Source organism: Nerophis lumbriciformis, linkage group LG11 (genome assembly GCF_033978685.3).
Source record: "Nerophis lumbriciformis linkage group LG11, RoL_Nlum_v2.1, whole genome shotgun sequence".
Classification (NCBI taxonomy): Eukaryota; Metazoa; Chordata; class Actinopteri; order Syngnathiformes; family Syngnathidae; genus Nerophis; species Nerophis lumbriciformis.
Window position 1 is genome coordinate 12,681,867 of NC_084558.2, and position 12,215 is coordinate 12,694,081.

At 38.3% G+C, this 12,215-nt stretch overlaps 2 protein-coding genes across 7 annotated transcripts in view; one reads left to right on the forward strand and one right to left on the reverse strand.

Moving 5' to 3' along the window:
* The window catches only part of gucy2cb (guanylate cyclase 2Cb), a 37,182-nt gene extending 28,784 nt beyond the window's left edge, over positions 1-8,398 (forward strand). The window contains exons 23-27 of the mRNA XM_061967339.1: positions 3,451-3,625; positions 3,717-3,815; positions 3,993-4,087; positions 6,245-6,321; positions 6,736-8,398. Of these exons, the coding sequence (XP_061823323.1) occupies positions 3,451-3,625; positions 3,717-3,815; positions 3,993-4,087; positions 6,245-6,321; positions 6,736-6,937 (648 nt within the window). The 3' untranslated portion in view covers positions 6,938-8,398. The remainder of the gene's footprint in view (positions 1-3,450; positions 3,626-3,716; positions 3,816-3,992; positions 4,088-6,244; positions 6,322-6,735) is intronic.
* Positions 8,399-11,800: 3,402 nt separating this feature from the next.
* Positions 11,801-12,215, reverse strand: part of kctd17 (potassium channel tetramerization domain containing 17) — a 29,965-nt gene continuing 29,550 nt past the window's right edge. For all 6 annotated transcript variants that reach the window (XM_061967335.2, XM_061967333.2, XM_061967337.2 and 3 more), the window contains one exon: positions 11,801-11,977. Coding sequence is in view for 2 of the 6 variants with exons in the window: in XM_061967337.2 (XP_061823321.1) it covers positions 11,948-11,977 (30 nt within the window). In the remaining 4 variants the exon portion in view is untranslated. The remainder of the gene's footprint in view (positions 11,978-12,215) is intronic.

Below are 12,215 nucleotides of genomic sequence, written 5' to 3' on the forward strand. Positions count from 1 at the left end.
TTGCCCTCATGTTTATTTAAAAAGAAAACAAACAAATTACAACAGAGTTTGATTCTAAATTTAACATACTGGAGGTAAATAGTCTTAGGTGTTCAAATGTTATTTTAGTCAATGAGTTGGTTTAGCCTTGGATGCTAGTTGAGAGATCAATGTTTACACCATGGGGTGCACAATTTAGACAGTAGAAGAAAGAGGAAGACAAGCCGGGGGTTAGACGCCGATGTTGGGTCTCGCACAGGGCGCCACTGAAGCTAAAACCGCCACTGGTTTGGTTGCACATATTAAATAATAACCACTTGTCTAAAAGTACAACGTCCCAAACACAATTGTTACGCAACAAGTTGTTATAATTGCAAAACTAATTTTCCAATTGGTAATAATGTAATGTGATTTTTTTTTTTTACACAAAGTTTAACAAAAGAGGCGACATTTTAATATTCCTAATTGTCATAGTAGTGTAAACAGAACTAACAAGTAAAACAAGTCACTCAGATTTTAGGACGCCCAATAAACACAATTAGACCTAACAGAAAGGGTTAATTTTTTTTTTACAGAAAAATGCTGCCATCTAGTGGTGTTTTACAAGTGTGGCTGGATGGACTTGATTATCTACAGCATACTGCTGTTGTCTCTTTCTCCTCCTCCTTGGCAATGTTGCTCTTTAAAACTTTGTCCCCAGAATTATGAACCAGGAGCTAAAACACAACCTTAAACCTGTATTTAATTTGTCTTGTATTCGCATCGATACGGTAATGTGTTCGCTGTATGATGAGTATGTTTGCGCTCAACATTTGTGGAGGTTTAGAAATAATACTCAGTCATTTTTGTACTGACCAGCCAGACCATTTCCATGTTGAAATGAGTTCCATTGCTACCGGAGATATTGTAAAAAGCTCTGATCCACTGCACACTACTACTACTTTAATGAACATATGGTTAGATTGTCATTGGAAAGTGAAAATGAATATGTTGGTACAGGTCTATTATTATTTTGTTGTATTGGATGGATCACATTAGACCAGGAGTGTCCAAAGTGCAGCACAGGAGCCATTTACGACTTACAGCTAATTGATTATATATATATTTTTAATATGCTTTATTGACACAGTGCATATATACACAAAATTTAGGATTCTCAGATATTTATTTTTTTTAAATTTCTGATAGTGGAACATCCCTTGCCTCACGCACCCTTCCTCTTTAAAATAGTTAATTGAAAATAAAATAAATAAAATCCAAAATAATTATTGAATTAGATAAATAAAAGAAACCACTGTTTGACGTGTACAAATATAACAATAAAAAATATGAATACATTCTGAAAGTAATTATATAATGAAAAATGTATTGTGATTATATTTTTAATTATATTTCAATGAGATTACATAAAATGAGTAATTTACAACAACAACACAGAGTATAGCAAGTCATAAAGTTGTTGGAGTAGCAAAGTGGAAGAAGATAATCGTTCAGTTAGGTAAAATAAATTATTACAGAAAATGACAGAAATGTTCATATTGTAATAGGACAATTAAGAAGTCTCAGACGTCTAGCTCCTCCGGTCTGGTGTTCAGTAAATCTGATGGAAATCATGTGATTTGAAATTTTATTTTGGGACGGCTAATTTTAATAATACTTTTACTAAAAAAACAAATAAAGTGGAATAAAAGAGCAATGAGGTGTAATATAATGACAAAAAATGCAAACATTAACGCTACACAAAGCTGACATGCAGGTCGTCCTTCGCCACATTGCAGATTTATTTCTGTTTTTTGAAGCATATTCTACAACATTTTTGTCCTAAATGAAGCACGTTCAAGCATAAACTTGGCTAAATTAATTCAAACTACCAATACTACAGTAGTATTGGCCACTAGAGTGCGCTGTTCAGTATCGTGGCCACTGATTGGTTGAGCCTCAGGGAGATTATTCTATTGGAATAAAGAGTGTAAAGGTTGCTAAAGGGTGTTGTTTCACGTCTGCAGGGCTCTCATAATGTTGAAAAATGTATTCAGAAGGTAGTAAAGAGGTTTTTATGCCTCTAGCAATAAATAATTTCCATTTAAAATGAATGATTCTTACTTGAAATTAATTTTTTTGCGGTCATGTTTGGAACCAATTAACAGCGATAAACAAGACATTACTATGGTTTTTGAAAGACAAAAATACCAAAAGTGCCGGCGACCTGCGCGTCTTCTACATGGCGATGATATCTGTGCGTCCTGTCATGATGAAGATGTGCACATTTCTTGCAAGAAATTGTAATTGAAAATTGTAATTGAAATAGGGATGTCCGATAATATCGGAATGCCGATATTATCGGCCGAAAAATGCTTTAAAATGTAATATAGGAAATTATCGATATCGGTTTCAAAATTATCGGTATCAGTTTCAAAAAGTAAAATGTATGACTTCTTAAAACGTCGCTGTGTACACGGACGTAGGGAGAAGTACAGAGCGCCAATAAACCTTAAAGGTGCTGCCTTTGTGTGCCGACCCAGTCACATAATATCTACGGCTTTTCACACACACACACACACACACAAGCGAATGCAAGCATTCTTGGTCAACAGCCATACAGGTCACACTGAGGGTGGCCGTATAAACAACTTTAACACGGTTACAAATATGCGCCACACTGTGAACCCACACCAAACAAGAATGACAAACACATTTCGGGAGAACATCCGCACCGTAACACAACATAAACACAACAGAACAAATACCCAGAACCCCTTGCAGCTCTAACTCTTCCGGGACGCTACAATATACACCCCCCCTCCCCCACCTCAACCTCCTCATGCTCTCTCGGGGAGAGCATGTCCCAAATTCCAAGCTTCTGTTTTGAGGCATGTTAAAAAAAATAATGCACTTTGTGACTTCAATAATAAATATGGCAGTGCCATGTTGGCATTTTTTTCCATAACTTGAGTTGATTTATTTGGGAAAACCTTGTTACATTGTTTAATGCATCCAGCGGGGCATCACAACAAAATTAGGCATAATAATGTGTTAATTCCACGACTGTATATATCGGTATCGGTTGATATCTGAATCGGTAATTAAGAGTTGGGCAATATTGGAATATCGGATATTGGCAAAAAAGCCATTATCGGACATCTCTAAATTGAAATCTTGTATGTTCTTGAGTGCACTGCAACCCTCAAAACAGGTTTCAGTTGGTGGAAAAACCAATAATTATTAATAAGGAATAATAATTGAAATATCTCAAGGGGGTTAAATGAGGTATTCCACTAGTTTGCTTTGTAGAACACAAAGCTGTCTTGTTGAAATAGTTTAGCATACATTGATTAACCTACATTACATACAAGGTGTTGGTTTTAGTATCTTACTTATTTCTGAAGACATCCCTCGCTAAAAAAAGGGTTTAGGGTGGAAGGTTCTAAGCGGGTCACACAATGTCATCATGACCTCTGTGTGGACTCCCAGGTGGAGACAATAGGTGATGCCTACATGGTGGCCTCCGGTCTCCCAAGGCGGAATGGCAACAGACACGCGGTGGATATCTGCCGCATGGCCTTGGACATTCTGGCCTTCATGGGCACCTTCCAGCTCCGACACCTGCCTGGCATCCCTGTGTGGATCCGCATCGGTGTGCACTCAGGTACCACATATTTCTTCCAGGAAGACAACATTGTCACTTTAATGCAATAGTATTATGCCGTATAAATGTATTTCCTCGTATTGTGTGCCAGGTCTGTGCGCGGCAGGCGTGGTGGGGATAAAGATGCCCAGATATTGTTTATTTGGAGACACTATCAACACGGCGTCCCGCATGGAGTCCACCGGACACCGTGAGCATCCTTTTAATGCGCAGACTGATTTATGGCGATGTTAATACAAGCCGTCACTTTGTTCCTGCTATGTGGCTCCAGTAATTATTCACGTGCAAATCAGCGCATATCTCGCCATCAACATAACGGATTGAACTTACCGTGTGAGCGATGACATCGTGCCTCTCCCACTCGCAGCCCTGCGGATACACGTCAGTCAGCCCACCATTGATATCCTGACCAGGACAGACTGCAAGTTCGAGTACGAGATGAGAGGGGAAACATATCTGAAGGTAATCAGTAAGATAATTATAGTTTGTCATATTTGAGTTTTTCAGCCCTGCGACATTGTGGTGAGACACTTTCAGCAAGCAGCAGAATACGATAATGGAATTAGAAAATAATGAGTTTGGCTTTTTTTCAGCGTGTGCGCTACAACAGTATGCATATTTTACAGTCACTTGTAATGTTAGCATATGCAGTTAAAACATAAACTTACTGCAGCATGTCTTCTCTAGTTGGAAGTGGAATTATTGTAGGCCGAAATTTAAACATTTCTACTGACGAAGGTGACAACGCGTATAAATGTTATTTTTCATAGTTTTTAAGTAAACATTGAAGAGTTGCGCTACCTCTTCATGTCACTTTTTACACTGTGTTGTATGAGTCAGGTCATGTGACTGCCATATATATATATATATATATACACATACATACATACAGGTAAAAGCCAGTAAATTAGAATATTTTGAAAAACTTGATTTATTTCAGTAATTGCATTCAAAAGGTGTAACTTGTACATTATATTTATTCATTGCACACAGACTGATGCATTAAAATGTTTATTTCATTTAATTTTGATGATTTGAAGTGGCAACAAATGAAAATCCAAAATTCCGTGTGTCACAAAATTAGAATATTACTTAAGGCTAATACAAAAAAGGGATTTTTAGAAATGTTGGCCAACTGAAAAGTATGAAAATGAAAAATATGAGCATGTACAATACTCAATACTTGGTTGGAGCTCCTTTTGCCTCAATTACTGCGTTAATGTGGCGTGGCATGGAGTCGATGAGTTTCTGGCACTGCTCAGGTGTTATGAGAGCCCAGGTTGCTTTGATAGTGGCCTTCAACTCTTCTGCGTTTTTGGGTCTGGAATTCTGCATCTTCCTTTTCACAATACCCCACAGATTTTCTATGGGGCTAAGGTCAGGGGAGTTGGCGGGCCAATTTAGAACAGAAATACCATGGTCCGTAAACCAGGCACGGGTAGATTTTGCGCTGTGTGCAGGCGCCAAGTCCTGTTGGAACTTGAAATCTCCATCTCCATAGAGCAGGTCAGCAGCAGGAAGCATGAAGTGCTCTAAAACTTGCTGGTAGACGGCTGCGTTGACCCTGGATCTCAGGAAACAGAGTGGACCGACACCAGCAGATGACATGGCACCCCAAACCATCACCCAACCATGCAAATTTTGCATTTCCTTTGGAAATCGAGGTCCCAGAGTCTGGAGGAAGACAGGAGAGGCACAGGATCCACGTTGCCTGAAGTCTAGTGTAAAGTTTCCACCATCAGTGATGGTTTGGGGTGCTATGTCATCTGCTGGTGTCGGTCCACTCTGTTTCCTGAGATCCAGGGTCAACGCAGCCGTCTACCAGCAAGTTTTAGAGCACTTCATGCTTCCTGCTGCTGACCTGCTCTATGGAGATGGAGATTTCAAGTTCCAACAGGACTTGGCGCCTGCACACAGCGCAAAATCTACCCGTGCCTGGTTTACGGACCATGGTATTTCTGTTCTAAATTGGCCCGCCAACTCCCCTGACCTTAGCCCCATAGAAAATCTGTGGGGTATTGTGAAAAGGAAGATGCAGAATGCCAGACCCAAAAACGCAGAAGAGTTGAAGGCCACTATCAGAGCAACCTGGGCTCTCATAACACCTGAGCAGTGCCAGAAACTCATCGACTCCATGCCACGCCGCATTAACGCAGTAATTGAGGCAAAAGGAGCTCCAACCAAGTATTGAGTATTGTACATGCTCATATTTTTCATTTTCATACTTTTCAGTTGGCCAACATTTCTAAAAATCCCTTTTTTGTATTAGCCTTAAGTAATATTCTAATTTTGTGACACACGGAATTTTGGATTTTCATTTGTTGCCACTTCAAATCATCAAAATTAAATGAAATAAACATTTGAATGCATCAGTCTGTGTGCAATGAATAAATATAATGTACAAGTTACACCTTTTGAATGCAATTACTGAAATAAATCAAGTTTTTCAAAATATTCTAATTTACTGGCTTTTACCTGTGTGTGTATATATATATATATATATATATACACATTTATCCATATGTATTTTTATATGGGTTTTGGTAAATACTTTGATATATGAATGCTAAAATGCCAGTTTATTTCATTTTTACATACAGTATAGACCATTTTTTCCAGGGTAAAGGAACAGAGACCACCTATTGGTTGACGGGTGAGACAGGAAAAGACTATGATCTACCAACTCCACCTACAACGTAAGCAAAGTTATTTACACAGCACTGGTTTTGTCTTTATTTATCATCCACTGCTCTACAAGCTGTGCACTGACTATTGTAAGTCATATCCAATTTTAATTTCTATTGTAAAATATGTATTTGAATGATTGCTGAAGTTTGAGGATGTACTCACTTTTTGTGAGTCTGTACATCCATCAGAGCATTAACTACTGTATCTTTATTATATTAGTGTATAAAGTATGATGGTTATTAGGCATTCTTTAATGAGAAACACAAGAAGCGAACCGACTACAGTCGGATCCAATAAGCTCAGCTTCTTCCTACTCCCTTTCGGACATTTTGAATGATAAAAATGTGACCAAATATTGTAACTGAATAAACACACTGAATCATAACGCAAATTTGTACAACGGCGCTGACCCGTTTTTCCAGAGAGAACTTCCAGCGGCTCCAGCAGGACCTGGCCCACATGATCCTGGCTTGTCTGGAGTGCCGTTCCCAAGGCTCCGTGCGCAGAAGACGAACACTTTTAAGTGAAAGCCAGGACGACCGCACAGATCGAGAACCTGAGGTGGAACCTCTGGAATATTTGCATCTGGGAACTGTGGATAACACCCTCAGCACCTTCTTGTGAGATGATATCAGTAAAAAATGATAACATCACCAATACAACATCAAATTGATCATTTACTGCTAAGTTTGTCATCCATGAGATGAACAAAGCATTTGGTAACGTTGGCCTAAAAAGAGGCAATACATGACAAAGATAATACAGTGATACCTCAACTTTAGAGTGTTTTGAGATAAAAGTTGTCTTATGCTTTAATATGCAAGCAAAAACATTTGAGTTCCAAGCGTCCTCGGTCCATGCAAATGTCACAGTGAACCCCGTAAGATCCAACCAAAACATCTGGACCTACCCACTAGCATTAGCTTTTAGCTAAAGATCGACATAGCTTGGTTTTTCTAAGGATGGGAAAAAAGAAAATGGATGTGAAGGACAGTGCTGAGAAGAAATGGATGATATTCATTGAATTAAAAAAATAAATGATCAAAGCATGACCGAAAATTTTGCCAACTTGGCGAGGAAATTTGAGCGTAACACTGATAGCCATACTGAAGCAGAATGTGTCAACGTCAGCCAAGAATGTTAAAATAATATCAAAGCGGCAAATATTTATCCATGAAAATATGGAGAAGCTGCTGGTGGCGTTGGACAGAGAAACAGCTGGATGGAGATAGATTAGAAGTAAAAGCTGCATATTATTACAATTCTTCATAAAACTACTGTCATTGTTAGTACATTCTTTTAAAAAGGCGCTACGTGTTAAAATTGTGCTGTTTGGGGCGGGAAGCACCGATTAAATTGATTTCAACGGTAACGTTGATTTGAGATACAAGTGTCTTGAGTTAAGAGCTCCGTCACAGAACCAATTTAGCTCGTAAGTTGAGGTACTAGTGTACTTGTTGTGGTTAGAGTGTCCGCCCTAAGATCGGGAGGTTGTGAGTTCAAACCTCGGCCGAGTCATACCAAAGACTATAAAAATGGGACCCATTATCTCCCTGCTTGGCACTCAGCATCAAGGGTTGGAATTGGGGGTTAAATCACCAAAAATTATTCCCGGGCACGGCCACCGCTGCTGCTCACTGCTCCCCTCACCTCCCAGGGGGTGAACAAGGGGATGGGTCAAATGCAGAGGACAAATGGGCAATTAAAACAAGGGATTTATAACCACTTTGGTATGACATTTCGCTTCTTATTTTGCATTTGCAGCGAAAACATTTTTGTCAAAAACTATTTAGCGCTTTAAATACGTGACTTTTGAAAAAAGCCTGAAGTTCATAGTTAGCACTTATATCAAATGTTTGTTGCTTGTGAAATCATGTCAAATAATTATAAAAGAAATACATAGGACAGCATATTTTTTTAACCAGAGTCTTTTATTTTGAGAGTAGTGACATTTATTTACACAAAATACAACTTCTTATTTTTCAGAATGTTTCTCAGCTTGTTGTGTTGTAAAGTACATTGATGCTGTGACTGTATCAAATACAACTATTTTTAATTCCACATCCTGTCTCTGTGTTTGTTGTTGTAATGAAAGGGGATTTCTACACATCAAATACTGCAGCAGGACACATTTAACAAGTGGTGTACAATTTCAAAAACCTACATGAGGATGTGGCAAAGAGAGGAGGACAGAAAGGAAATAACGCTATAAAAACACATTTTGAAGGCTTGCTAAAAAAACATACTGACATATCATGTCTTCCTTTTGTGCCATTCATTGAAACATAAATGCTAGTCATCAAGTATAAAAATGTAGACGATCGCCTCCACTACAAACCCCTGATTTTTTTTTTTAAAGCCTCAGACATAATATTTAATTAATAATAAATAAGACCCAAATATACAGAATAATAATTAAAAAAAGACATGTACAAAACAGCCTTCACAACACCATATTCTATCTTTGTAATTCTGGAAAACTTTTCAAGATATGTTCTCAAATTAGACAAAAACAACAATTTAAATGACCAAAAATAGTACAGCTCCTCTTTGGAATACATGTAAAAGAACAATGATTATTTTTACATGCACTCAAGGCACTGAATAATAATCCAAGTATTATAAACTATATTGAAGTCAAAGAACTCAACCTTAATTGTGGTACTGCAGCTACTAATGTATTGCAAAACGATATTAACGTTTCATTAAGGGGGTTGGGGGAGGGGTCTCACTCAGTGTGTGATTGTCTCAAACCTACCACTTGTTGCTAATTTGTGTGTGTGTGTGTGTGTGTTCAACAGAGGCACAGACGTAAGCTGCAAGCCTCCAGACGGCTGCAGTTGTCTCAAAGGGAGATCATCTCTCAAGTCAGGGTGTTAAGAGCCAAATAACTCCATGGCAAATTATTATGACTGAATCAAATGATATGATGAAAATGTTGTGGTGTTTTATAGTTATTGATAACAAGTACAAAAAAAAGAAAACGTACTAAAAGTGACAAAAAATAGACATACTTTTACCACCCTGCACCTGCCAGCACAATAAGCTATTTCCTCAAACAGGGGTACTTATTTACTCAACTGCAGAGAGTATTACACATTTAATGGGGCTGTTTGCAACATTTACACAGATGCCCAGAGGGCGCCAAATTTACAATGTTTTTTTTACACATTATATCTCGCCCTTTTACGGCTTCTCATACGTAACACATGCATGCGCATCAGCTTTAGGTGTTGTTAGCTAATAATAGCCATTTGGATAGCTAGCGCTAGCTGCCATTGGCTGTATATTCTATCATAACAACAACATGACTGCCAATTGTTCGTTCCTTCTCTTGGACTGCTTTTGTATGTGTGCACGCGTACGTGTTGACGAGACAAGGTGAGGGACCGCTGTGAACACCAATCATTTTATTCGGGCCGCTAAAACATTTTATGACATAAACTTCGCCATTTTGAAAAACGTAAAACAATTGCCAATGATATGTGTTCTGTTAATGGTAACACAAGATAGCTGGTGGTGTTCTTGTTATATTGTTTGCTTTGAAAAATGTAACTGTGAGGAAGTTGCAAACAGCACCATGCAGATTTTGTTTAGTACAAAATAGTTAATTTATTGTATTTTCAGTACATTTTGACTTTAAAAACCCATCAGCATAATACAAGACATGAATGCCACTTAAGTGTCCGAGGATGTATTATACTCAGTGTTATCAGTAGCTTTCGCCTGTTGCATTTCTAGCATATTACTATAATTTCCTTGACTCCGTGGATAATTTTCAGTCATTCGGATATTTTCTATTGCGGAAGGCTGCAGCTATCACGAATTGATTGTAATTCATTGTATTGTACGCCTATAAAGGAACTGGACATTGACATTTTAAAATGTAACATGTACAATGCAGTAACACAACAAAAATCATGGCCAATATTACTGCAAAGATTTACTGAAAGGACAACATTTTTTTATAGTTTGGGTCTTTTGGTCTCTATTACAAACGTGTGAATACAGACCAGGGAAAGACTTTGAAAACCCCTGTTTTAAAACCCACAAAGAGTACCGTATTGTCCGCACTATACGGCGCACCTTCAATTGTTACTAAAAGCCTTCTGTTTCTCTGATATGAGATCCTGCAGCATTCCGCCCACACAGTATAAACATGACCAAATTAGAGTATTGTCCTAAACAGAACTATGCAGAAAGACGTGGTTATAGAGTAAAAAGTACCTACTCTTTCAAGAAGGCCTCTATTTAAATTAGGCTTTTTTTGTTTCCCTTATTTGAGGAATTATTGGAGTAGCGGCGTCAATTTGAGGAAATAGCATCAATTCCTGCAGGGGGCAAACATGTACAGTGAGGTGCAGTTCCCACATGCTGCCACTGGGGACAAGTTGAATGAAAACAATATCCGCCATCAAATACTATAAGGTGACGCATATAAGCACCAGCAGCTTGAGGCTTTTCCTTTACTTGTTCTGCTACATGAGTTGCTATATATCATATTAATGGAAATATTGTTGCATGATTTGGTGGTTAATTTGGGCATCTCTATGGCAACAACATTCCAAATTCAATACTTCGTCATGATCCGCGTGAGTCTTTGGTTGTAAAAGTTTGCACACATCAACTTATTTACGAAATACAGGTAAAAGCCAGTAAATTAGAATATTTTGAAAAACTTGATTTATTTCAGTAATTGCATTCAAAAGGTGTAACTTGTACATTATATTTATTCATTGCACACAGACTGATGCATTCAAATGTTTATTTCATTTAATTTTGATGATTTGAAGTGGCAACAAATGAAAATCCAAAATTCCGTGTGTCACAAAATTAGAATATTACTTAAGGCTAATACAAAAAAGGGATTTTTAGAAATGTTGGCCAACTGAAAAGTATGAAAATGAAAAATATGAGCATGTACAATACTCAATACTTGGTTGGAGCTCCTTTTGCCTCAATTACTGCGTTAATGCGGCGTGGCATGGAGTCGATGAGTTTCTGGCACTGCTCAGGTGTTATGAGAGCCCAGGTTGCTCTGATAGTGGCCTTCAACTCTTCTGCGTTTTTGGGTCTGGCATTCTGCATCTTCCTTTTCACAATACCCCACAGATTTTCTATGGGGCTAAGGTCAGGGGAGTTGGCGGGCCAATTTAGAACAGAAATACCATGGTCCGTAAACCAGGCACGGGTAGATTTTGCGCTGTGTGCAGGCGCCAAGTCCTGTTGGAACTTGAAATCTCCATCTCCATAGAGCAGGTCAGCAGCAGGAAGCATGAAGTGCTCTAAAACTTGCTGGTAGACACACGGAATTTTGGATTTTCATTTGTTGCCACTTCAAATCATCAAAATTAAATGAAATAAACATTTGAATGCATCAGTCTGTGTGCAATGAATAAATATAATGTACAAGTTACACCTTTTGAATGCAATTACTGAAATAAATCAAGTTTTTCAAAATATTCTAATTTACTGGCTTTTACCTGTATGTCTATGTTTCAGTTTGTCACCAACGCATTAAAAAGGCTACAGACCTGTTTCCAGCAGCTGTTTGAAATGCGCGCACACACACACACATGCCATGTACAGGATGTTGTAATAAGCCTAAATGAACGCTTTGGGTTCTGCTCATGTTTACATCCGGGAGCCATGGATCTGAAAAAGCTGTGGGGAGAAAAAAGGAGAAAAGCAGTCAGAGATTGTATCCACATCATTTAGCAGTCCATCTTCATTAGTTACAGTATTATTTTAGTTGCCATGGCAGCAATGATGATGACGACAATGGGTACACACACGATGGCTGGGGCGCATGAACAAAAAAAAGTTACGCTGCTCCTGTGTCGTTGTGTTTAGCGTTTGTACACAAGGTCAGGGAAGAAGACGCCGCACTAAAAGGTCAAGG